This window comes from Branchiostoma floridae, chromosome 9 (genome assembly GCF_000003815.2).
Source record: "Branchiostoma floridae strain S238N-H82 chromosome 9, Bfl_VNyyK, whole genome shotgun sequence".
NCBI classification, from domain to species: domain Eukaryota; kingdom Metazoa; phylum Chordata; class Leptocardii; order Amphioxiformes; family Branchiostomatidae; genus Branchiostoma; species Branchiostoma floridae.
This window is the reverse complement of record NC_049987.1, coordinates 12,123,912-12,148,340: the sequence shown is the minus strand read 5'-3', so window position 1 is coordinate 12,148,340 and position 24,429 is coordinate 12,123,912. Positions and strand designations below refer to the sequence as shown.

General features: G+C 39.5%; 2 protein-coding genes across 8 annotated transcripts; one reads left to right on the top strand and one right to left on the bottom strand.

The window, feature by feature from the left end:
• On the bottom strand, nt 1-16,300 carry LOC118422650 (importin subunit alpha-7-like). 4 transcript variants are annotated; one of them, XM_035830315.1, is made up of 16 exons: nt 16,144-16,300; nt 12,732-12,868; nt 11,165-11,245; nt 10,386-10,433; nt 9,621-9,717; nt 8,947-9,053; nt 8,015-8,146; nt 7,431-7,519; nt 7,081-7,180; nt 6,532-6,695; nt 6,292-6,370; nt 5,924-6,049; nt 5,555-5,682; nt 5,082-5,257; nt 4,449-4,639; nt 1-4,047 (listed from the first exon to the last, which is right to left on the bottom strand). In XM_035830315.1, the coding sequence occupies exons 2-15, from the start codon at nt 12,858-12,860 to the stop codon at nt 4,449-4,451; spliced, it is 1,647 nt and encodes a 548-aa protein (XP_035686208.1). In that variant the 5' UTR covers nt 12,861-12,868; nt 16,144-16,300; the 3' UTR covers nt 1-4,047. The 4 variants fall into 4 exon arrangements, with proteins under 4 accessions (XP_035686208.1, XP_035686209.1, XP_035686210.1 ...); XM_035830316.1 differs by having other exon boundaries at nt 8,962-9,053; XM_035830317.1 differs by lacking the exon at nt 10,386-10,433.
• LOC118422649 (zinc finger-containing ubiquitin peptidase 1-like) lies at nt 15,179-24,392 on the top strand. Of its 4 annotated transcripts, none has more exons than XM_035830314.1 (9): nt 15,179-15,726; nt 17,331-18,553; nt 18,824-18,924; nt 19,602-19,770; nt 20,302-20,493; nt 20,973-21,141; nt 21,489-21,619; nt 22,073-22,293; nt 22,706-24,392. In XM_035830314.1, exons 2-9 carry the CDS (start codon nt 17,362-17,364, stop codon nt 22,739-22,741), a joined length of 2,211 nt encoding a protein of 736 aa, XP_035686207.1. In that variant the 5' UTR covers nt 15,179-15,726; nt 17,331-17,361; the 3' UTR covers nt 22,742-24,392. The 4 variants fall into 4 exon arrangements, with proteins under 4 accessions (XP_035686207.1, XP_035686206.1, XP_035686205.1 ...); XM_035830313.1 differs by lacking the exon at nt 15,179-15,726 and adding an exon at nt 16,532-16,887 and having other exon boundaries at nt 17,334-18,553; XM_035830312.1 differs by lacking the exon at nt 15,179-15,726 and adding an exon at nt 16,535-16,887.
• The last annotated feature ends 37 nt before the right edge of the window (nt 24,393-24,429 follow it).

Here is a 24,429-nt window from a genome sequence, read left to right as displayed (position 1 = left end):
ACAAGGAAATATTCAAGGTTTGACTGTCATGAAAAGACAACCCCTCGACAACCTCACACTTTCCCAAGAGGCTTCAACATATGTAGAAATAATACAAAGCTCTAAAAAAAACTTTGTCTCTTGCAATAGAATGTGACGTTGACCATGATATGGTAAATTTGTTTCACAATATAGCAATAAATACTGAGACTTTCAAGATTACCAACACAGCACCATATAAACTGTAGTTATTGACTTAAGTTCTAAGCTGTCCTGTGCATACAAAGTGGCTCTGTTAATGCTGTAACTTTTAGCAGGTAACTCATGATACAAACATAATGCATTTAATGGTCTGGTCCTACCAAATACTTCAAATATGTAGTAACACAGTCCTGTTCACTGATGACATTTTTGGGTGTTTTTGACAGCATTAGCCAAATGAACACATAAAATCACCACATTGCTTTTCCTCAGTTAGGTTTTCAAGACTTTTGTCAAAGAAATTGTTTCAAAAGTACTGAAGCTGTTTTCAACAGATGTGTTTGACACTGACATTTAAACAAAGGCAAACAACCAAAAAGGTTCCATGCCATTTGGGTAGCTAAATTATCAATCCAGTAAATGCATATTGACATAATCTGGTATCCACAGAACAACTTATATGTTAGTTAAAGATAGTCTATACATATTTTCCTTATGTACTGAAAGGAACATGTGATTGCACGAAGATTATTAGTCACCCTGCCATCATGATAAATCTGTAGGAACACATTACAGAAGAGACACCTACTGACAAGGCTTAGAACTGCAAACTGAAACCAAACATTCTCCTGACTTGATTTGCAACAAAATGAGACACTTTTGGTACTAGGAATATTTGCCTGAGTGATTGTAATGTTTATTGCCAAGTGAATTGTTTGAGAATGTCTGTAATCTTCGGTATCATAGACTCAGTATGTTATGAAATGTTGATACAACACAAGAATACAATTGGAACACTGAAATCTCCAAAATATAGAGGCTCAAAATATCACATAATATCTTAATTTTGTACTTATGAATAAACAAGTTTTTTTAGAAGCTCCGTAAATTTCCCTTTCTGCTTTTTGCATAGTGTGACTTTTGCCTTTTGGGCTTGTTTGGCTGTCTGCTTCGAAATCCACATTTTGTTGCAGAACTTTTACATATCTTTAAATACTGTACAAATGGAAGGAAATACAATTTACTTAATTCACTAATACAGTAGTGTAGAAACGTAAGGTACCTTAACAGTTCTTGAGGGCAACAGACTAACAGAAATAGTTATGGACCTTTCAGGCACTGCATTTATATGTATGTGATTGACTATTGCATTGACAACAGCTTCTATTCTTCCCACCCTCTCCTAAGAACAGAATATCCCAAAGACAACCCTGACAGAAATATATGGCATTATCTAATAATAAACGGGGTTGTAATACTTTCTAACAAATGTTTGTAAAAAAAACAAAATCCTGCAAGGGTTGTCTGATGGTTGATCTTTAGATCAGGGTGGGAAGTGTAAGATGTTGGGAACACTGTTGGAGTAACATACCAATGACAGTTACAGCTGTGTACATTCTGTCAAGGTAGTCACAACATCATCCAGATACTCAGACTGGAGGACTGCAGAATGCTATCAAGGTACATCACTACAGGATGGCTATAATAGAAGGCAAACTAAACTCAATAAGCTGGTTTCATCCAAAATGATTGTTTGCTGACCAAAGTTCTGCCCAGAAGGACATGTCTTTCTGCTATACAATATATCAACATAGCCACATATACTGTTCTGTAAGTTTGCGTATTAGAAAATGCTTTATGTGTAAGATGCATGGAGTAAAAAAAATGGAAGATCCTTTATCCACCTATGTGGACTGTTGTAGTCTGTCTTCATATGTTCCTTGTTCAACTCCATATAGAAAGCTAATATGCCAGAATTTACTCAGGTGATGGCACAATGCTCGAATTGAAGCAAAAAGGTACACACGGAAAAGTGAAGCCTAAAACACCTGTCAACATTGTGGTCACATGATTTCATGATAAACCTAATAACAAACAGTAAGTATCCCTTAGTCATCTGCACACAAGGCAAAAGCCTTTTGGGCAACTACTAAATACTTATGAATCTGTCAACAGAAATTCCACTTTTAATTCTAGGGATAATGCTACAATGAGTCTGGTTTCTGTAGTTATAGGCACATTGTGTATGCAGTGTGTACACGCATGTATTTGTTCTGTATGTATGTCATGTGTGCGTGTATGCGTGCGTGTTTGTGTGTGTCTGCATGCGATGCATGTGTGTTGTATCATCATGCCACACACTCAACACTAATTATCTATAAAGTACTGGCTCTTAGGAGCCTCTAAGGCCTTTTAACTGCTCTACTTTTCCCTCATTTTTCAAACAAGTTTTCTTTTATTTCACTGACAAAAGTTTCTTTGGCATTCTTCTTTACAAAAAAGTTGCCAGCATTTTTTTCACGTGTTTTTTCCTCCAAAACTGGTCCCAAAATCCCATGTGCAACACACAAGTACAAATATTTCAGCAGCATGTTAAAAGACCTTGTTTCAAACTTGTCTACTTTCCTAGATCTTTGCATCTCTCATACCCCAAACAAACTATTGAACTTCACAGTCCAAGGAGGATCCATAATTGCCAGAGATTGTTTTACAACTTTACACCATGTTTGATGCAATGCAATGGCAATGCTTTTCTTTAACATTTTGTTACTCTTTTGCTACAATTTTTTTTGGCAACCTTAGTCTAAAATCACAGAAGAATGAATCCTCCCTGAACAGATACTTGCCATGAAGAAGCCTACTTAACTGTAAGTATGTTTTCCCATAGTTGGGATTAATCATCACTGCCTAACTCCCAGGTAACTGAATGGCAACAAAGTAAACAATGGCAGGATAAGGTACGATTTCTATCATTTTCTGAGGTATGGTTGCATCTCAATAGCAGTATGCAGCATGCTTGCACAGAAATCCACACTCAAACAAGAATGCCCTGCCTGTATAATACTATTTACCTACAGTGTTCTTCTGGCCTGGACTTAACAACACTTCCTGAATCTAAAAGGGAACTTCAGTTCCACCCAAGAACTGAGGTTTCTTCTGAGAAAAGAAGCATGCTGTTTTCTTGACTTTTTGTTCCCCTTTCTTTTGCTACTTGGAGAAAGTCATTTGTTTTAAGCCCACCCTTCCATAAATTCCAGAAAAATAAGACATATGATTTTTGATGACAAAATACATAACCTACAAGTATATTCATGCTTATATGAGATGTTTCCTCCTTTTTTTTCCTACTGTGAAGTTTGAACGTAATAAAGCTGTGACCCTGGGTTTACTAAGTTAAGTTTTCTACATGTCATTTATTCCATGCACAGCATTCACACTCATTCGCAGGATGGGAGAGGCAGGATCAATGGCAGGACCTGGGCCCCCAGTAGGCACCAACTTGATTTCTTTCCTTGTAAAAATGAAAGTATCCTGGAATTTGCATTTCTTGCTTGACGTTTTCCCATTTTTTTGGTGTTTTTTCTTCTTAATATTGTCAAAGTCTTCTTAAGTTGTTGCAGTATTTCTTCATCTTGAATCACCGTTTCTCCACTTCAAGGTTGCAGAAAGTTTCCAAATGTTGAGAATTCCTTTTTCCTCGGAATTTTGCTTGGACCTTGAAGATCTTGATCATTTCTTGAGTTCCAGACTCCTTTAATTCCTTGTACTGCAACTTGATTCTGCAGACCTTCCCAAATCTTTGTTCAGTCCAAGACTCGTCAGGGAATTCCGCAGAGGAAGGGAAGTCTGGAACCAGGTGGAATTTTGAGGGAGGAAGTTGGCTGGTTGCGCAGGCTCCTCTGACAGTGGAGGCTGAAGAGTTTATCTCTCATTCACTCACTCTGGCACGCCCTGTCTTGCTTTCTCGCACGTTCGTCCGTCCGCTCACACGCTCGCTCGCACACTAAGAAGAGAGGCATTGATGAAGATGGCCTGCTGCTAACGGCAGAGCCCAGACTTCTCCAGGCTCTCTCGCTGGGGCTGATTCTGAAACACACAACAGAATATGGGAAAGGTTACTTTGGGGCAGTTATTTTGGGTAGTACTTTTTGTTTCAACTGCATGAACCTCAATTATCAGGTATCAACCAACAATGAATGATGCCTCAATTGCAGCTGAGATATTGCCAAAGAGTTTAAAATAGTACCTGTTTTCTCAGATTAACACTCAGCAATCAGGAAAGTGTATTGTCATTGAAAACACACAACCAGTGAGTGCCAGTGGACTAGCCTGCTGCAGTAGTAATTCCACAAAGTTGTATGGCCCAAGGGCTATAATCAAAACAGTTGGTACTACTGCCCTATGCACCAGTAGGTACAGGAAAAGTTTAGACTTGACATGGACAAGAATGGTTGTTACATATTTCATTCATTTTTTAAGTTTCTCACTTAGAACTGGAAACCTCCAGCTGGAACATTTTGATCGGCGCTGAACTGGTACTGCTCGGCGTTCTCGTCCATCTGAGGGGCAAGCTTTGCATCCTCGTCCTCCGTCCCGAAGTAGTGCTCGATGATGTCAAAGGCCTTCTGGTAAATCTCCTGGTTCTCGTGACTCTGCAGGAACTCGATCTTGTCCAGGCCTAGGGATGAGAAAATTCATATTGAGATACAACTTACCATGTCTGTAGTGGGTCAGAACCCACGTGGTCACCCAAAGAGGAGATGGGTAGACAATGTCAAGGAATATATTTGAAAACTGAACCTGCAAAAGGTCAACCCCCTTGACAGAAGCAGCTGGAGATCAGCAATCAGACCGGAATGACAATCAAATACTGCAACATCCAACCCTTTTAAGATGGGGAACCATAGACTCTAAACCGGTTAGTGAGTGAGTGAACAACGTGGTTACACAGCAATGAATCTTTCACTGCTTCTCCATCTATTCTCACTGTACTAAGGCTCCTACTTCAAAACTCTTAGGGGTGAATTTGAGGAATCTCCTACTAACGACTGTGTTCTGCTTTGCTCTCCATACTTTGTACATTATGATAGAAATTTGTCGCAACTTTATTCTTCTTTTACCATAACATTCCTCTATCATGACCGCATAAGGGTTGACTCCGCCGTTCATCTTGGCGTCCTGCTCTCCCAGTCTGAGGATGTTCTCCAGCCCGTTCAGGGCCACCTGCACGATCTTGGCATCCATGACTGTCAGCAGGTCACACAGGGGACCGATGCAACTCTGGTCCACCAGGAACCTGGAGAAATGTTTCAACAATCATTATACAACAATCGTTAAGCTGGTGTGTTACGCCGAACGGCGGTTATACCGGCTATATAGATACAGATACAGGATACAGATGCTGAGAATGAAGCGTGCGTATTTAAATGTAGACAATAAAGAGAGATGATCTCTCCCGGTCAGATCATCTCAAATAAGTTGACATGACTTGTACATCATACTCATTCTACTCTTTTGCCCCAAAGGCTACATAGTCTTTTGGCAGCACTTGTTTATGTTACCGTTTATACTAAAAGTTTTTGTTGACTTTTACCTGATTTGCTCTGGGGTCCCACCGGATGTGGCGTTGGTGATCGCCCAGGCAGCCTCCTTGCGGGTCTTAAACTCAGCTTTGTTCAGAATCTCGATCAGCACAGGGAAGATGTTTGCATCGATCACAGCCTAGGGCATAAGCAAGAAGCCTCGTTCAAGAAATGTCAAAAACATACACAACCCATTTGGCATTGCTTCATTTACACTACAACTTTAATTAGAGCACTACCACACAGGGAACATACCATGTTCTGTTGGCAATTATACATGGTTGTAAGAAGACATCAAAGCTATGTACAGCTAGATTTATTCTAATCTATTTATATGAAAAAAGAGAACTGTTTCATCCTATTGTTTTCAGGCTAATTACCTGTATCTGGGCCCTGTTGCCAGCGGTGATGTTGGAGATGGTCCAGCAGGCCTCCTTCCGGATGGACTCCTTCTGACTGTTCAACAGGTGGAGCAGGCAAGGGAGTGCAGAGCAGTTCAGAATCACCTGTGGATAACAGGAAAAACATTCATATGGATACATTATTTATGCATGTATAAACAAGCAGTCCGAGAACACCCACAGATAACAGGTACATCATTCACATGGATACAATATACATGTACAACCAAGGCAGCACAGAGCAGTTCAGGACCACCTAAGGACAACAGCATGTTTAGCACTAAGATTATCTTTGAATTAGAATTATTTAGTGAATGTCTTCTACAGAGAGTAATCCTGTGACTAACCTGGGTCTGAACATCATCTCCTGTGACTATATTTCCCACAGCTCTCAGGGCAGAGGATACAACACTGTGATGGTTATGCCTGAAACATTACACATCAATTTTTAAGAACATTTTCAAGCTTCTTATTTTTTTTATTTCTGTCAAACTGTATGTAATCATGAAGAGTACATAGGACAAGTCTTAAGTAATCATTGTTACATACACTGACTATCCATAATATGATATCCATGCATAACTCACATGAGTAGCTCCACGAGTCTTCTGCAGACACCAGAGTCGATAACTGCCTGTATCTTCTCATTGGGTCCGTCAGACAGGTAAGACAGAGCCCAGCAGGCGTCCGCCAGGACATCGTTATCATTGCTGAAGAGCAGACGGGCCAGGACTGGCAGGCAGGGCGCCACCTGGGGATAGTAACACAATCATACTTCAGACATGATCATATCTCTACTTTAGGCAAATTTCTTGCACAAACTCAAGAAGAATGTTTCTTTTAATAATTACCAAGAATGCATTTGGACCCCTGTCTGAACAAATTTAAATTACATGTACAAGCAGTGTACATGTTAAAGTTTCAAGGATTTTTACAGTATTACACAGTTTAGGACTGTTATAATTCACTTGACCACTCGATGTGTGTAATACCCGAATTTCTAGCCATCCATTCCACCACTCAAAAACAAAGATTTTAATGATTTATCAAATATTGAAAATGAAGTTTGTAACAATATGAAACATCACTAAATTGAGATGAAGAACACTCTTTGGCAAGCGTTTGTGATGCCCCACCTTGGTGAAGTCTGGTGGAGGGTTTTTCCCTCTGCACAGGTTAGACAGGCACCAGACTGCATTCCTAGTCATGGACAGCCGGGTGGACTTGGTCAGCAGCCTGTAGAAACAACAGGGACATGTCACTCCTGGTAGTCCTAAGTACTGCATTGCCCTTCTCCTGTCTGAAGTAGCCTTCTGGAACCAAATCTGTACTGATTCTAGCAGAGTGAAGGGTAACAACTCAAACTTGACAAATACAGTACAAGTATGACACTTTCTACTGACTGCTATTGGCTTACTTGCAATCAGTCATGTAAAACACTGTAGGCTTAGTTACTCTCTCAAGATAGGAAAACAGGAGATCTTACTGCAGCAGTGGCGTCAGGATCCCCTGGTCCAGTACAAAGTCTCTACACTCAGGACTGTCACCGGCAATGTTACCCAGGGCCCAAACAGCCTGGGAACATAAGGAAACATTGTTTATCAGTATCACTTACTGTTACAGACAATGCTAATACACATGGCTGTGACAGAATGTACATACATGTATGCAAGCAATACTAAAGTGAAAACCTGTGTGACAGCTCTGGATACCTCTGCCATGGACTGATGGAGACTTGGCAAAGAGAAATGTTCTCACCTATGTTTTGTTCATTTTGCTCTTTTGTGAACCTACAAAGTAACAAATGGATTACTTTGTTTTCCCTAATTTGAAGGCCTAACCTTTGGAAGAAATGGTAAAGCCTTCTGAAAGCTCACAAGCAGCTTCCAATCAAAGTACAAATGAACAGTATACAGTGACAGCAGCTTTGCTATTGTGAAACCGGTGCATTTATCACTGGTAAAGGAATCTCAAATGGAGAACATACAAGGTATCTGCAGTAAGGTAACTCATTTTAACTGGTAAGTTGCATGATGACTGTTTTTAGGCAACTGCAGAGTGAGGCTGTACCTGCTCCTGCACATCCTCAAACTCGGAGCCCAGCAGCCTGATGAAGATGTCCACAGCTCCAGCCTCGATCACCACCCTGGTCTGTAGGGACGTGCCGGAGGCGATGTTGGTCAGGGCCCACGCAGCCTCAAACTGGGGGAAACAAGGCACAGCAAAGTTAATATGAGGCATTGTTTATTACGCTGTTTTTCATGACTCTCAAACCCAAACAGCAAGAGATATAGTATAGTGACATTACAAAACCCCTGATAGACATAAATAGATCTACAACTGGCAGAATGCGGATTTGCAACAATGTTCCTAAAAAGGACAATTCATATCAAACAAGATGAAGTAGTGATAAGGAATCATGGAATATTTTGTAGAAGTGGAATGGAGCACTGGAAAATTCTTCTTCCTCCTCCTCGAAATGTAAAAATGAAGGACTTTGCACTGATTACAGTGAAAAGAGAGTAAGCTTTTTGAAACTATGATGAAATAGTCATTTTCTTTACTTAACAAGCAACTACTCTCTTGTGATCAATATAAAGCAATACTGTACCTTTGTCAATTGCAGCTTTTAAAAAAATATACAGCTAGAAAAAAAACTTAACACATTGCCTTCTGTCACACAATGGTTAGAACGCTTAGATATCAATTTTATATTTCCCATACAATTATTTTTAAAAATTGATCATACGAAGAATTCACATTTACATAAAGTTGAACATTGATAACTTCAACAAAAGTAATTCTTTGTTTTCCATCAACTCTGCTTTACAACATACAACTTACGTTAAAACACATTAAAATTGTTTAGGTTTTCCAACCTGGTCAAAAACAGAAGCAAATCTCTACCTTAAAAGGTTTGTTTTTCAAAGAAGGCTTCTATGGGTTGATGGAAAACAAGGAAAGTTTTTGGTATGAACAGAATAAAGGAAGGTGCGCTGTACCTGAAGCGTGCCTACCTGGAGCGTGCAGTTCCCTTCTTTCTGTAGGAACTCCACGAACCTTGGCACAATGCCAGTCTGTATCACCTCATCAATGGGAGGGTTGGGCTCTGAAACAGCACAATGGGCAATTCAGACATTTACAGTACAAAAAAAACATAATATTGTAATGAAGAAACTTCAACCTCAAGAATAAGAAATACAGGATAATGAAGTCCTTTGATAATAACCAGAAAGGTAATATTCCTTAAGAAAATACTAACGGGTTTAAATTTGTAGTACTGCAGTTAGGTGTTGCTGTTGGAGTATGAAGAATGTGGTCCCTAACTTAACTATTGGCATTTGCCCTAAGGAAGGTGACAGATGTCACTGAAATGTCAGCTAGGTACCAACACTGGTTGTGCAAAAGAACTTTGCTATCCACTGATTTACTATTCATGAACTTAAAGTCAAAATGGCATTTCCTGACAGAAAAGTGATGGAAGTCTCGAGTAGAATTCAATTGTACATGAAAAATATCTCAATATCTCAAATTCTGTTGGCAGGTGATATACTCCTTGACTTTTGTCTCCTTATGTAAATACAATTAAAGTCAGTGAGCACGGCAGGTTTCAACAGTGATATAAAAAACAGGACCAGTTCCTTGAGGTACGAGTGTGAATGGGGTGAATACTAACCTCTGGAAAGGAGTTTCCGGAATTTCTGAGTTGCAGCCAGTTGCTGCTCAGGGTCCTCACTGTAGATCATCTGCACCATCTCTGGCATAATGCCACCCTACATGGGTCAAGAGTTGAAATTCAAGCTACAGTATGGGTACATAGTTTTACATACCAACTGTAAGTTACATTCTCCAGACATTCTGTGGTGCAGATTAATACCCAGGTTACCTGCAAGTCTTTACAAAGGAACAACTTCTTACATAGACAACACTTAAACAAGCAGAATCAAACTTTGTAGAACTAGAAGAAAAAGACATTTTTGCATAAGCATGAATTTCAACATACACACCAATACATCATGTAACATTTGTCACAAATACAGCAGAGATTATGTTAGTGAATGACAAAATCATAAATGTGACGAAAGGACGCACAGAAAGAAACGAAGGAAAGAAAAGGAAGCAGAAGAACAGAAACCAGAAAGGTAGAGAGGCTGTGGCTACCAAGATAGTACCAGGACACAAAGAACACCACTCAATCCATGCACTTTTAAACTATCAATTATATAAGTAAGTGAGAAACGCTGCAAGTCTTTTGATAGAAACAATTAAATCACTTCTTAGTGGTACGATTTGGTACCAGATATCACACAAACTGTTAGGTTCATCCAACACCTTTTGATTGGTATAGTATAAAAACAGATGTCATACAGATTTGGATTTATACTACAGATTAAGTATTAAAATAAAAAGACATGACTTTAGTTTTACACTTCCAACTTACCTCCTCCAGTGTGGGTGAGTACAGAGGGGAAGTGGGGAATACTGGGGCCTGCGCGGGCAGGGGAGTCCCCGTGGAGGAGCGAAGAACAACCGCGTGGGTTCCAGTTAGTCCCGTTGAGAACAGACGGACAGACAGACCGCAAGAAGACACGCACAACCACGAGGAAGTAGACAGGAGACAGAGAATTGGTAGAGGAGAACCCAAACAAAAAAAGGATATTGATCAAGACTAATGAAGTTGTGATGGGAGGGAAGACAACTAACTGCCATGAAATGGGCTGTTGCAGAGAGGATTTGGGAGGGCAAGTAATCGATATGGAAAAAATGTTTTCCAGTTCAGAATTTCGCTCTCTGTTTTTGTTCTTTACACTATGATCATTGGTTCAGCCCAATTTCATTTTTGCAACAGCCCTACAAATGACTGTCATATCTTAGCTATGAAACTTGTATCTGTAGTTATTAACATAAAAGTATTTGATGTCCAAGAGATGTTTTAAGTGAAATTATTGAGAAAAAATTTATGGAAATGCTATAGCACTTTATCCAACTTTGACAATAATGCTACCAATACAAAACATCGATATTCACCAGTCTTTCCTATTTACCATTCCAACAGATACTCCCTATATTCTTGTACAAAAAGGATACATGATGTTGTGTTTTACTTACATACATTAACATGCATTTTGTGCAACTACAAACTGGCATTTGAAAATGATTCAATCTTGCAGCAAGATTGTACTCATGGATGGAAGCATCTGTCTGTGGATGAAGGCTTACCTGTGAGGAGGAGATGTAGGGCTCCTGTATCCCAGGGGAGTTGTCATCTGCGGGGATGTCCACATTACGACGCTTGAACAGCTGTTAATAAAACAAAAATTGATGGGTCAATGTTGACAGTCAAACTGAAGTGAAGCCTGTCATTTTGAATCAAGGTTCCTTATAGATTATGATTCCTTTGTTTTTCAATAATTTGTAATTATTTCTGTAGTAAAAATTTGTACTGGTAGTTTCCTCTTGTCATAGTTACACAATTTCTAGAATGGTTTATCTTAACTGTCTTTTATTATCCTCAAACCATGGTGCAAAGTTTACCTTCTAGTTCTAATTATTCAAATATATATTATACACACAAAATTGAAATTGGTGCAAAATAAGTATAAGGATGTGTAATAGAAAAAGTGCTGTTCATGACTACCAAAACAATTACAGTGAATCACATTGAGTAGTGAGTTCCATGTTCAACCAACAAATTCTATAACTGCCATAATGCACTGATATATGCTTGATGCCTACAGGCAGTCATGGCTTTTTGCAGACACCATGAAATGACAAGCTGGGCAGAATGATTAAAGCAAGTCTATGAAACTTCCCTCCAGGCTACGAAGATGTGTAGGGATGTGTATGATAGCTTCAAAGGATGTTTATCTTTCATCTTCCCAAACATGTAGACACCAAGGCTTTTTGACTATGAATGATGTAGCTTTAAGGTTTTTAAGAGAGCCCAAGAGGGTATTTTTTATTTTTATCTTATCCTTTCATTCTTCGGAAAACATGCCCATAAATCACAAGTCAAGCTTTGAACCAGAGAGTTATCACTATATTCCCTTAAGTATGTAACATTGTAACATTGTAAGAAAGTAGAAAGCTGCCCATAGGTTTCGTCACATATCCCATTGTTACCAGTCATAAAGATTACAGATACTATTGCCAAAATGATTTTAAATACCGTACAATAATGGAAGCGCAAATATATTAGTCTTTTTTAAATGTCAACCGAAACGGAATCTCTGGGTGTTTCAGGCACATCAATCATGCAGTGTCTGGTACATGCTCACATGCCACTGGCAAGTTATCAAAGATGGGTGTCAAAAATTCCCTGGCAAAAAGAATCAATATCTCTACCCTGTCTGCTCAGTAGCATGACCAAACATATATGGGTATTGGTTATTGTCAGACGTCTGCTAAATCCAGGGTGGGTGACAAATCATTATTGTTATCTGCATATGGCAGACTGGCGGACACTTTTTACCGCGAAACATCAGTAAAAGGATTCACACCAGAGGGAATTTGTGCAGACATTAAACTTTAAAGTTAAAATTATGGCAACCAAAGACCATGCATGTTGAAAAGCCTGTTCTAATTATACTAGCAGCAGTTCTTTTGGAGTAGAAAATAGAACAAGTTTTCACAACTTTCAGCAGCAAAACAATCAAAATACGATAAAAAAAATGATTGCAGTGACCAACTATAGAGTTTAACTACAGGGAAATGAACATTGGCAACGACAGTAATTTTTTGTCTTGTTCAAACTAGTTCCGGGTTCAGGCAGGACATGGATATTTACCTGCTGTTCTCTCTTCTGTTTGCGTAGCTGGACCCCCTCCTCCTCACGTCTTCGTCTCATCCACTGCGGGTTCAGTGCTTTGTTCTTGTAGCTCTTCATTCGAGAGTTCTCCTTTGCTGAGGATGCCATCTTTACTTCTGAAATAAAAGGGTCCATCAGATCATAGGTCTTCAGGATAACATCACAACACAAACCCTCGTGCCATCCTTGAAACTAGAGTGGGTACTAAGTATCAAATTTGTTTCTATCTATGGTGGAACTATTTCTTACATAATATATTTATAGTATTGGCACACTGTCTGAAAATATTCTCTTCCTTTGTAAATCAGTCTGCTGATAAAAGAAACATGACTTGCCTCATTGAAAAAAAGCGGTACAGAATTCTGGAAAGTAAAACTCTTGAAACCACTAGTAACACAGATCACTTACTATAGAAGGTATAAATCAACAGCAAAACGATACATAAAATTCCCCCTATGGGCACCCTCTCACTCTCAGTCTCAGCCAAGGATTTAGAAGACCATTAACACTCTCTGCCTGGGGCAGTACAAATGCCATTACAGGAGTAGTATCACGACAATGTATGATACACACATAATTTGCTTTCAGGAAAATGTATATCACTAGCATTGCAGAGCTTTTCTGCCATTAATTTAGCTATTTTCTGGTAGTATTCGTCTATGGACCGACCATCACAATCTCGTCATATATTGTACTATAAAAAGGTATAGTGATATTTTAAACACTTAAAATGTTCACTTGAATGTCATTTCGCCAAATTCACTGACAAAACAATAGCTATGTAAAGGACAAAATCTGACTTGCAAAGCCATCAAAATTAAAATGCTTGAATGTGTAAGCATCACTGAGTACAGTGCACATTACAGCACAAGAAGAAATGACATATACTATGATACTAGTATAACTAAATAGTGTTCATCTGATAGCTGGGAAATAATGAAACAATTTGGTAAGCTATGAGCCTGTGACCCTGACTTCAATCATTCCCTACTGCACATAATATGAGCAAAAACTGATGTACAAACATTGATGGTCAATGGATGAGATTTGACAAAATCTACAGTACTGCAACATTAGACTTTACAAGCTGAAAATAACACAGACACTCCAACATGTCTCCAGAATATCGTACGAAATTGACATTCAGACAATGTCTACAACAGAGCCCTGCCAGAGAAAATGCCATCCAGCTTGAACCCACAAGACGTTGCAGGTTCTGAGGGATCATTATGCGTTTTCTCTCCGTGAACTTGAGATTATAGACTGGAAATTTAATGCATGCAACTCTTTGGAAGACAGGTTTTCAGGAAATTTTCCTGAAGGTAATCTTGATATACAGACTTCTGTTCTTAATGTGGCATTATCTTGATGCCATCAAATCCACCTACCATCCAGGGTATAGACGGTGAAGTATTTTACAGTGTTCTGAAGTGAGTGATAAGCGGGGTTATATAAAAGTATGCCTTATTTACAATTCCACTCGTGTAGCCTTCATGGCTGGGATCTGTTACGAGATGTCTGAAAAATAATCTGGTGTGTTACGCCAAAGGGTGGTTATGTCGGCTATATAGATACAGATAGAGAAAATTTAAATGCTCATTTTCAAAACCTCAAGTCAAGGGCACAATGTTGGATACCTTGTACAACATGTACTTCAATACATTATTGGACCAGATGCACATAAAATTCAATAGGTCATTTGACCTGCATATTAAGTCACTTCACATACATCTTACTTAGTGCATTTCTATATCGAAAAGTGACCACTGTTATGAAACTTGTCTGTTGAGATTATATTACAACTGTGGCTACATTGACGTCATGTCCTGCTATGACCTTTTGTTTGAATTTTCAAATTAGCTTGTGACTGAATTCCTGAATACCGTTCATGTTTTTATTGTTTGCTACCCGGGTTTTCCGTCGTATGAGATGGTCAACAAAGAGGATGAGGTGTGTGTTCAGGGATAGGCTTGATGTGAGCCTGCTTTTTTCCTCATCGCAATGGTGATAAGCTGTTTATATCTGTGTAATTCCCAATCAGCTATAAAGTATAATCAGTGGGCATTTCAATTCAAACATAGTGATTATACATTTAGAGGCAACCCCCTTCTCCATTTAGGTACTTATCTTTTAAGATCTTTGGATCCAAATTCTACTATGTCCTTGCATCCATGCATAATTTCTGACATCATACTATAGTCCCTGGGGCTATTGTATAGATGCATTTAATCAACCAGAATTACAGACTAAATATAATAATCAATAAAAAATGCATTAATTTTTATTTCTAAACATGTTGGCTAAAATCAGAATGAAAATGTTTGCAGTGCTTCTTGTTTGTTTCATTAGTACCATTGTTGCTATGTTTTAACTGAAAAACCACCTGGTTTTTACCAGTTCACAGAACATTATTAGGAAGTCAGCCATCCGTGGAAATTAAAGACAAAAATGTTCATAAAGCAGGGTTCTGAGAGGTGCAGTAACTGGTATATTTCATAACTTGAATCCCTGTGCCATGTTCTTTGTATGAATATAATTCAAGGCTGAACAAATTTGATGGCTATCACAAACGACAAAGGGGTGTAAATTACCGTTGCCGTACGACCGACAGGTTATGTTTATATAAAATACTGTTTCAAATATCACTAAACAGTCATCCGGAACTGCAGACGTCAGAATATATGTGCGGTTGGAAACCGTTCAATTCTCTGTCCAGTCGGAAACTGGGCTGGGTGTGTGGTGCGTGATCGGCTGCTGGGCCCGAGCAAGGTCGATATCATTTTGGGTTTCGTCTGGCTGTAGCTAGCTGTCCTCAACCAGAAACGACCCTGCACACACCAATTATTCACGCCCATATTTCTCGAATTTTCACGCCAGCGTGCAGCTCGCAACTGGTTCACATTATGCAACTGACATCACGATGACTGTGAATTTGGAGCAGATCTTCGCATACGAGTGAAGTGGACTAAAAAAGGTGACTAACATCATATTTTGTTCGTACCCTACTTTCATTTAGGGAACCATTTTTCTTTGATCGAATGGGCAAGTGAACAGGAGGTACGTGCCTGGGAATTTCTCAATAGGGTCAATGAATTCTAAACCAAAGTAAAACGCTACTGCCTGAATTACTAAGTTCCTCATGGCTAGACGTAGGTCGTGACAGTCGCCTAGGTCTGTGTGTGAAATTTTGGAGGAAAAATTCCGCTAAATCGCGATCCAGTGATCTGACGACTGCAGTGGGGACGTGCGTCAGCTCAGCCGGTCGTTGTGCCAAGTCAAAATCCAACTTCTTTTTGCTCGCCTTTCCTGCCTTCTACTCATAATCCTTTGATATCATATTCAAGAGTCGTTGCTTAACAACATTCTGACAGAAAATATGTGGGAAACTCACCTTTTTGTGCCAGAAATTGCGAGAAAATGTTGCCTGTCGCAGTACAACGTGCTTCCTTCCCTGACTCCGCTGTTTCGCGATCTCCCTGTAGTTCGCATGCGCGAATACTGAGGTGTTTGCAAGACCCCAAACGTCTCAGTCGGAACTGGAACGGACTGAAATCAATCAACAATCAATTCCTGTAGTAATTTCATGCTAAGAAAAAATCATATCATGAGTGTAAAAATTATAAATTTTGCTAACAGAATATAATATAAAGTATATGATTGAATATTCTAAGACAAAAACAAACAAAAACTCCGGGATGCATGAGTGCTCATTCTGGTGTCAAAATTTACAGTTTTATATATGCCCAAATGAGTGGTGAAAATGAGTAAGAAACTTCGCGAACTGTCTTGTCGTTGTGAAATAGAAAACGCATCCCTGCACAAAACGACAAATGGTGTACTGAGTTTTCTACAGGAACAATACAAATTTTAAGAGAAAATCCAAGTTCATTGCGGCAAACCACGACTTGGTATGTTACGCCGATTTCTATTGGCCCAAGTGGAGGCTCGGGCCAATCAGGAAGTGCGGTTTATTTACTCTTCGGCATTCGGAAATGGCGGACGACATAAAACTAATTTTCGTTTCTCTTGGGAAATTCCCGGTTCATATTTGTGCATGTTCAAACTACTGCGTGCGTATCGATGGCAAATATTAAATTCGCAGCCGGAAGGAAATTGTCAGAGTGTCTTGTTCCAGGTATATAGTTTGATTGTGTTGATATCCATCATTTTTGTTGATAAACTTTCACAGATGGTGTGGGAGGGTCGGTGCAGCTGCAGGTGGCCCAGATTTTTAATAGAGGAAGTTTTCGTTTCATCAAGAACGTTTAGTCAGTTTTGTTGTGTTCAGTATGGCTTATGTAATGCTATAACTTTATAAATTTGTGAGACAAATCACAAGATTACGTTTACATTTGTCAAGAAATGATCAAACCTCATTGGTTTGGTCTTCATCTTTTTGTCATGAATTTGCCAAGTGGGCTTTGCCAAGTTGTCCTGGTGACTAAAAAGCCATTTTGTTCTTTCCGGAAAAAATCCCAAATTAGACATGCTTGCCCTTCTTCAAGTTACCAATTATGACACCTGATATGTAATCTATACAATTATCCTAATTTCTTGTTGTTGTTTCCCCCACAAAAGTAGTCTACACTGCCTGAACCCTATCATCACCATGGCAGCTCCGCCCGTGCTGTACACCTGTGCCCTGTGTGGACAGGACGGTCTGACTGACCCTGACATGAGGTCTCACATGGTGGTGGTACATCAGGAGGAGACCATCTCCTGTCCGTTCTGTACCCTGGGCGGTGTCAGCTATGATGAGATGGAGCTCCACATCAACACGGTACACACAGATGACATGGACATTGGTATGGAGGAGGCCATGTTCATTGATGAGGAGATGGAGAGAGAGAAGAGGAATGGTGAAAAGACTGAGGAGGAAAAGGAAACATCAGACACTCGAGACAGTTGCTTTAGACAGGATGGAGCACTGTCACTAGAAGAAGAGGATGGTGCTTGTTTAAACCAAGAATTCAGAATGAGTGTTTGTGAGAATGATGAAGGAAGTGAAGATGATGGGGACCTAGGTGCAAAAGGAAGAGAAAGGATTGTGGTGAAGAGTAAATCTTGGTCAGACAATGGCACCCTAGCAGCAGACTCAGAGTCAGAGGAGGAACTTGAAGGAAGTAGTGACAAAAGAAGGCGGTTGGAAGAGTGTGACGTGCAATATGTTAGTGATAGTGATGATGACGTTGAAAATGATAATCATGTACAACTCAACAATGACAGTCATGGAAACCCCAGAAAGAAAGATTCCCCTATGACGCAGTATGCAAAGAATGGTCTGTCCACAGATTCTTCCCCTACCACTAGTACCAGCGAAAGTCTATCCCCAGAGTCCATCATCAAATATTCCAACAGAAATCAGGAAAATACCTCTCCAAGAAACCCTCACCATGGCAACCCACACCCATGGCATAATGGGGAAAATGGCAAGGTACATTCTGGACCCAAGACTGGAAATCCTCACAAGAAGGTCGACATCCCAAAGAGTAAGATCATGAAAACGTCTGAGCAAAAGGCCAACATCAACATAACTGACAGTGAACTTGGTGCCCTAGCATCAAGGATTGAGGATGAAGAGATAGGTTGTCCGTTCTGTAACATTAGGGGCATTCCTCCTGTGGATCTGAATGCTCATGTAAACAGGGCCCATGCAGACCTGCTGAGTCCTGAGAAGGCAGGGCCATCCAACATGGCACAGTTCGACAATGACACGGTGTGCCCCATGTGTGGGCTGCAAGGACTGGAGGGGGACCTCTTTGCACAACATGTGGAAGGGCATTTCCAGGAAGAACAGAGAGGTAAGTACAGTATTGTCTCTGCCACACAATTCATGCAACATGTCCATGATGTTCCAAGTAGTTCTCAGTTGTATTTGCCATCACCCAAAATCTACATATCAAATCATCTATCAATTACCGGTAAGTCAACTTAGCTAAAAAGATTATCCAGAAGTGATAATACTGATAGATAATACTTGTTATCATCACAAATCCACTTTATCTACCTGAATGATAGGTATGTTTCTAGTTGAGAATCATTATCTGTAACCATTGTTCTGTTATCCCCAGAGCTTTCTGACCATGCCCTGGCTGCACAGCTGCAGGAACAGGAAGAGGCAGAGACTCGGCGCAGGAAACAGAGAGAAGAAGAGGAGTTCAGAAGACTCCAGGTTATTATCCTTTACCTTTGTATCTCTGTATTAATTTTTCAATTAGCCCCAGTGGTATTGAACGTTTTAGACAAAGTACCATCTGTATGATTAGATCAAGGATCTATGTTTAGACCAATCAGTGTAGCTCTGTCCCTGGTGCTGAATGGTAATTGCTGCCCCAAAATCTACAACAAAGAAAGTTTTGTCATTCTTAACAATAAAAAGTCTAGTTATGTTAAACACTAAGGATAGCTACAAATATAGCTATAAAGAAGTATGTTGTTACCACACTTTTACAGTAGCAGAAGTAGTAGTAGACCTTAACAAGTATCAAGTAAGTAAGTATTCTGTTTGTTTGGTTGTCCCATTCAGGGCTGTCCTAGGACAAAACTTCAACTTTTGGGACGGAGAAAAATTACACCCTTACCCCCAAAAAGCAAACTTCATGACATAGAATTGATGAAAAGAAAATTTTCATATGGTTAAAATGACAGATTGAGCAAGAAAAATGAACATCTTGGGCCTCCAAGCGATGAGTGGGGCAGGATAAAGTTTAAAGCTGGAGGCAGCCCTGGTCCCATTCCAACTGTGATATCATATATAGTAACATACATCATTCCTTTTCCTTTATTCTGGTTGTGGTATGTTACAGTTATAGTACACTCGTATAAGATTTAAGTCCATTCCTCCAACAGGCGAGATACGGGATGGATAACCAGGGGAACTATCGCAGCCAGTCCATGACCCACATGGAGCGAGCGGTGGCGAGGGGACAGATGAGCACCATGGAGTACCACAAGAAGAAGGCTGAGATGGCGCAGACACTGAGCTCAGGAAAGGACGACGGCAAGTCTTGTGTGAGAGGTACAGTAGACTGTATTTTGTGTGGGAGCCAGCACTGTCCAGTAATACAATAGTTGTTGTTTCATTCTCTTCATATATAGTGACAAGGATTTTTTGTCTGTGTTCTATTAACCTGTGAATACTTGTTTTAAGAATAAGATAATTATCTTTTACTTCTGTCTTGAAATTCTTGCTAGTTGATTGAATGGTACACCATTACTCAGTTTTGGAGTTTCGGTTTTAACTTTAAGCTGCTAGTATGACGTTAAGCTGCTAGTGTGTACTGCTGTAACCAGGATACAAGACTCCCAGCACGATCTCAATAATATCATTCTCAATAACATTGATCATGCTATTATGTGTCTAACTCAAGGAGGCATAATATAGAATTTTCTTTGGGTCATGTTCCCCCAAGAGCCAGGGATTTGGCCTGTGTAGGCCCTGAAGACAGTCTGTCATCCAGGCTAGTACTAACTGTCTTTTCACCTCCTAACTTTGCGCCATGGTATTCCTGTGAGCTGTAGTAAGACTCTCCTATGCTGGTCTCTGCAGGCATTGTGCAGAGACTGCGTGCTGCCTATGCCTCTGGGATCTATGGTGTCCGGCAGGTGTTCCTGGCTGCCAGCGTGGACCACTTCAGCTCCAGCTGGGGGGATAAAGGCTGGGGCTGCGGATACAGGAACATCCAGATGATGCTGTCAGCACTCTTCAGAGATCCAGCCTATAGAGATGTACTCGTCAAAAGTGAGGAGAGATTAGTACAATGTTGGTCCAGGATCGAATTCTTACAGCAGCAGTTGCTTATTATATTTAGTAGCTTGCTTTTTCTTAATTATAACTTGTAGCAACAGATCAGGACTTGATCCTAAACAGTCCAAGTGTTTGTAGACATTTCTGATTTCAATTTCAATAATAAACTAACCTGTGTAGCTTGTGTCAGTACATATGATTTTCTTCTTAGACTTTAATATTGTAGACAACAAGATGAAAGTTCTAGCGCGTATAAAAATGAACTGTATGTATTCTTAAAGGTATCACATTGAAAGTTTTAGGCTTGTAAAATTTGTATACTGTAACATGTCTAACATGATTAATCCAAAGCAGAGAGTTCAAGAATATGCATCGGTTCACTATGAATGATCATACTATGCGGTGCATAAAGTAGTAGATAGATAATAGTCACAGTTGAAAGAGGCTGAACAGACTTCCCCACTGTTTTGCAGGCATCTCATTCATGCCATCCATCCCCAAGATCCAGCAGATGATCGAGGAGGCGTGGAGCCGGGGGTTCGACCGGGAGGGGAGCGAGCAGCTCGGGGGGAAACTCAGAAATACCAGAAAGTGGATCGGTGCCACTGAAGTAGCTGCACTGTTCTCTTCCTTAGGAGTAAGGTCAGTAATGTTTTATTGGCTGGGAAGTCTTGTAATAGTGTTGAATAACTTTGACCACATACTTAATATTTGGTCTTTCTTGCTTCTAACAGTATATACAATGCTGGTTGTAGAATTAATTCTGAAAATCTCTTGATGCCAATTTTGCCATATCTAATTCACTCGATTGGTTTTTAGCAGTTGTTTTTCTTACCTAAGTGAAAGATCAGTCTTGATATGATATTCTAGACTGTTGCTTGAAATTATTGTTGGATCCCTTTTGAATGAGCATTGAGGATAGTTTTATTATGGTACCTTACAAGGAAAATACAGCTAAAGCACTTATGTTTTGCTGTTTTCTTTTCCAGAGCACAAGTAGTTGACTTCCACCACCCCACAGCTGCAGACGGCTCCCACCCTCAGCTGTTTGACTGGACAAAGAACCATTTCCGGCAGGAGGGGGCCGGAGGGAAACACCCGCTGTACCTGCAGCACCAAGGTCTGACCACTCTTCATTTTTTTTCAGTTAGAGAAATACTATGTATACCACAAAATTCTCCACAGATTCAGGGGCAAGTCAGATTCTGTATCCATAGTTGAAGATTCTGTGACTGTTGAAATGCTCGTGTTACCTTCTTTTTTTTTTTATAGGTTTTTGCAGTAATCTTTCCACTACGAATTCATGACATTTTTAATGCATTACTACAGTGTACTGCAAAATTGATTCAACTTTACTGCAAACTTGAATCACTTCAAAAATCCCCTTCTATTGTGAAATGCAAATGTTCAACCAGACACGTTGTGTTGTATTGTTATGAAATATTTCAAGTATCAGTATTAGAATTATGGTGCAAATAATGTAGAGCATCACATTGTTTTCTGTTTACTTTTAAATATGCTATCATACTCAAATGAACATGTATACAATCAACTTTTATCATGTTCTTTACAGGTCACAGTAGAACCATCATTGGCTATGAGGAACATGCTGATGGTAGTGGAAGGCTTCTCATCTTTGACCCAGGGCACAACCCCAAGCAGATCGAGCCCCTGGCCCACGGGAAGATCACGGGCACGCAGCTGAGGGTGCTGCGCAGGACTATGAGCGGGCTGAAGCACAGACAGTACCAGATCGTGGCCATCAGGGGCGTTCTCAGTAACAGAGAGGTGGAGGTGAGGATACACTCTGTGGTTCCATGGAAATAGTTGGAGAATGTGTCTTCTGATACCACTCCCCTTTTTGTTTCTATTGTTACCTTCGTTTTTGTTTTTGATACCATTTGTGTGTATGTTTGTAGACAGGGTAACTCCAGAACCTGTCAGTTACATAACTGCAAAGAAAAGGCTACAATAGCCTTCATTGCCAAGATAGAATGATAAAGATTTATAACGTGTCAGTCATAAAAGGTAACGTCATTTGGTAAAGGTGAACTCTAGTAATTATACATGTATGTTTTAACTATTTCATTGAAACTGTCTGAACATTCCTGTCTTTAACTTTAAAAGCAGAGAATCTTGATTGTATTGATGTAACTAAAAGCAGAGAATCTTGAAACACTTTTATTTTTTCTGATTTTTTTTGCAGGGAGCCAAAGTGATCCAGTCAGTGAGAATACCATAGATGCCTCTGGTGTAAGATCGGACGACTTGGACCAAAACCTCCCTTTAACAACAAGTGGAAAAGCACAGTTCTAAAACTAGTCAACAGACAGTGAAGTAGTGTTTTGAATAACAATGTACTGTAAGTGGTAATGTCCTGTTGCACTGCACAGCTAGATTCATTTTTGTGCAGACAAGAAGCAAACTCAAGGTGTACATTTTGCAGTTAACCTGGCACATTGAATTATTGCTTGATCTGATAAACTCAACTGAATGAAGAATTATACCGACCAATATCCAGTAGATTGGTTCACTCAGAACAAACTGTTTTATATGTCAATTTAGAAAATGACATATTTATTACAATAAATTTAAATAGAAAGTCCATTGCTATCTATGGCAGTATTCATATCATATATAAGTGAGGAAAATGTCATTCTTCTCATGCTGAAATAACAGTTACCTGTGGTTGTAATTCCAGATGTCAAAAAATCTTGGAAACAAAGTGAATATCCACACTGGAACCTTCTCTCTTCTCACATTTCAGGGTTCCCTACAGATCACTACAGTGATCCCTGATAGGTCTACATGTATGTACACTGATGTTGGATGTGATAGACAAGTACAGGGGTGCTGTAGGGAACTTTGAAATGCAAGGAAACTGATGACCTCACAAAACTGATGACACTTTGGCAATATGTTACAATAATGTCAGGTTTATTGTTTGATACGATGCATGATAACTGTTCACATGCTACAAGATAAGCTAGGTGTAAAGTACAACACTGAAAGATGTATGAGCCAAGTTTATTGTCTGGTGTCTAAAGGTAGTGTAATGTAGTACTAAATAAAGTATTGATGCTGGTGATCTGCATTGCGCACAAGACTGTTGTGGCAATATTGATGATAGTATGTATGATGTGCATTTCTTCTGTACATTTACAACTGAAATTTTTCCATACTTTTGCAACTACAAGTACTGTAAATTTTGTAGGTGTTAGATGTGTTACAATGTGTTACTGAAGTTTCAATACAATAGCAAATGAAACAGCAACAACAAAAAAGAAATCTATATTCTGCAATGATCTTGGTCACCTTTTTGCCTTTGAATATTACATTTGTGCACAGCAAGGTTCACAAAGGAAAACCCGCGTCAATGCTTGACTGAACGGCCAGTGATACCAAGGAAACACTGTAAACATAGATAGTCTTGCTGTCATTTAGAGAACTGTAACCATGGAGATCTCATGCCATGGAAACCAATGTTTGAAAAGCGAGTGTGCTAACTCCTTTGTTATGTTCCTGTTTGCAAATTCTAGATGAATGTGACCATGGATGCTTCTTTTTATGTTTTGAGCTGCTGACTAGCTAGCAAGAGTATTCCATGGCAATGTTGAAAAAAGAAATTGATCTCATGATACCTCATGTAGACTGAATTGCCACTGAAAAATTACAACTGAAGTGCTGCTGCATGTTTATATCATGGAATATGAAGATATTTTGAGACATTTATTGAAGTTAAAAGTCACCCTTGATTGGGTGTGTATATTATTTCATCTATTTTTTTATGCTCAATTTTTTTATAAAGGCTGGTGCAATATTGTCCGTATGTGTGGATAATTCTCTGAAGCTGTATGTTGGTGATGAATAAAGAGTTGTCAAAAGAAGCTGAAGTACAGACCCCTTAGTTTCATTACATAAAAGCAGTTT

Excerpts from the sequence above, each read along its gene's own strand:
- LOC118422650 (XM_035830315.1), bottom strand. The coding sequence starts at position 12,860 with ATGGCATCCTCAGCAAAGGAGAACTCTCGAATGAAGAGCTACAAGAAC. Across the intron at positions 11,246-12,731 it reads AACAGAAGAGAGAACAGCAG|CTGTTCAAGCGTCGTAATGT; the intron begins GTAAATATCCAT and ends TTTTATTAACAG. Across the intron at positions 5,683-5,923 it reads GCAACAGGGCCCAGATACAG|GCTGTGATCGATGCAAACAT; the intron begins GTAATTAGCCTG and ends CTTATGCCCTAG.
- LOC118422649 (XM_035830311.1), top strand. The coding sequence starts at position 16,942 with ATGGTGTGGGAGGGTCGGTGCAGCTGCAG. Across the intron at positions 18,925-19,601 it reads AGGAGTTCAGAAGACTCCAG|GCGAGATACGGGATGGATAA; the intron begins GTTATTATCCTT and ends TTCCTCCAACAG. Across the intron at positions 20,494-20,972 it reads TAGAGATGTACTCGTCAAAA|GCATCTCATTCATGCCATCC; the intron begins GTGAGGAGAGAT and ends ACTGTTTTGCAG.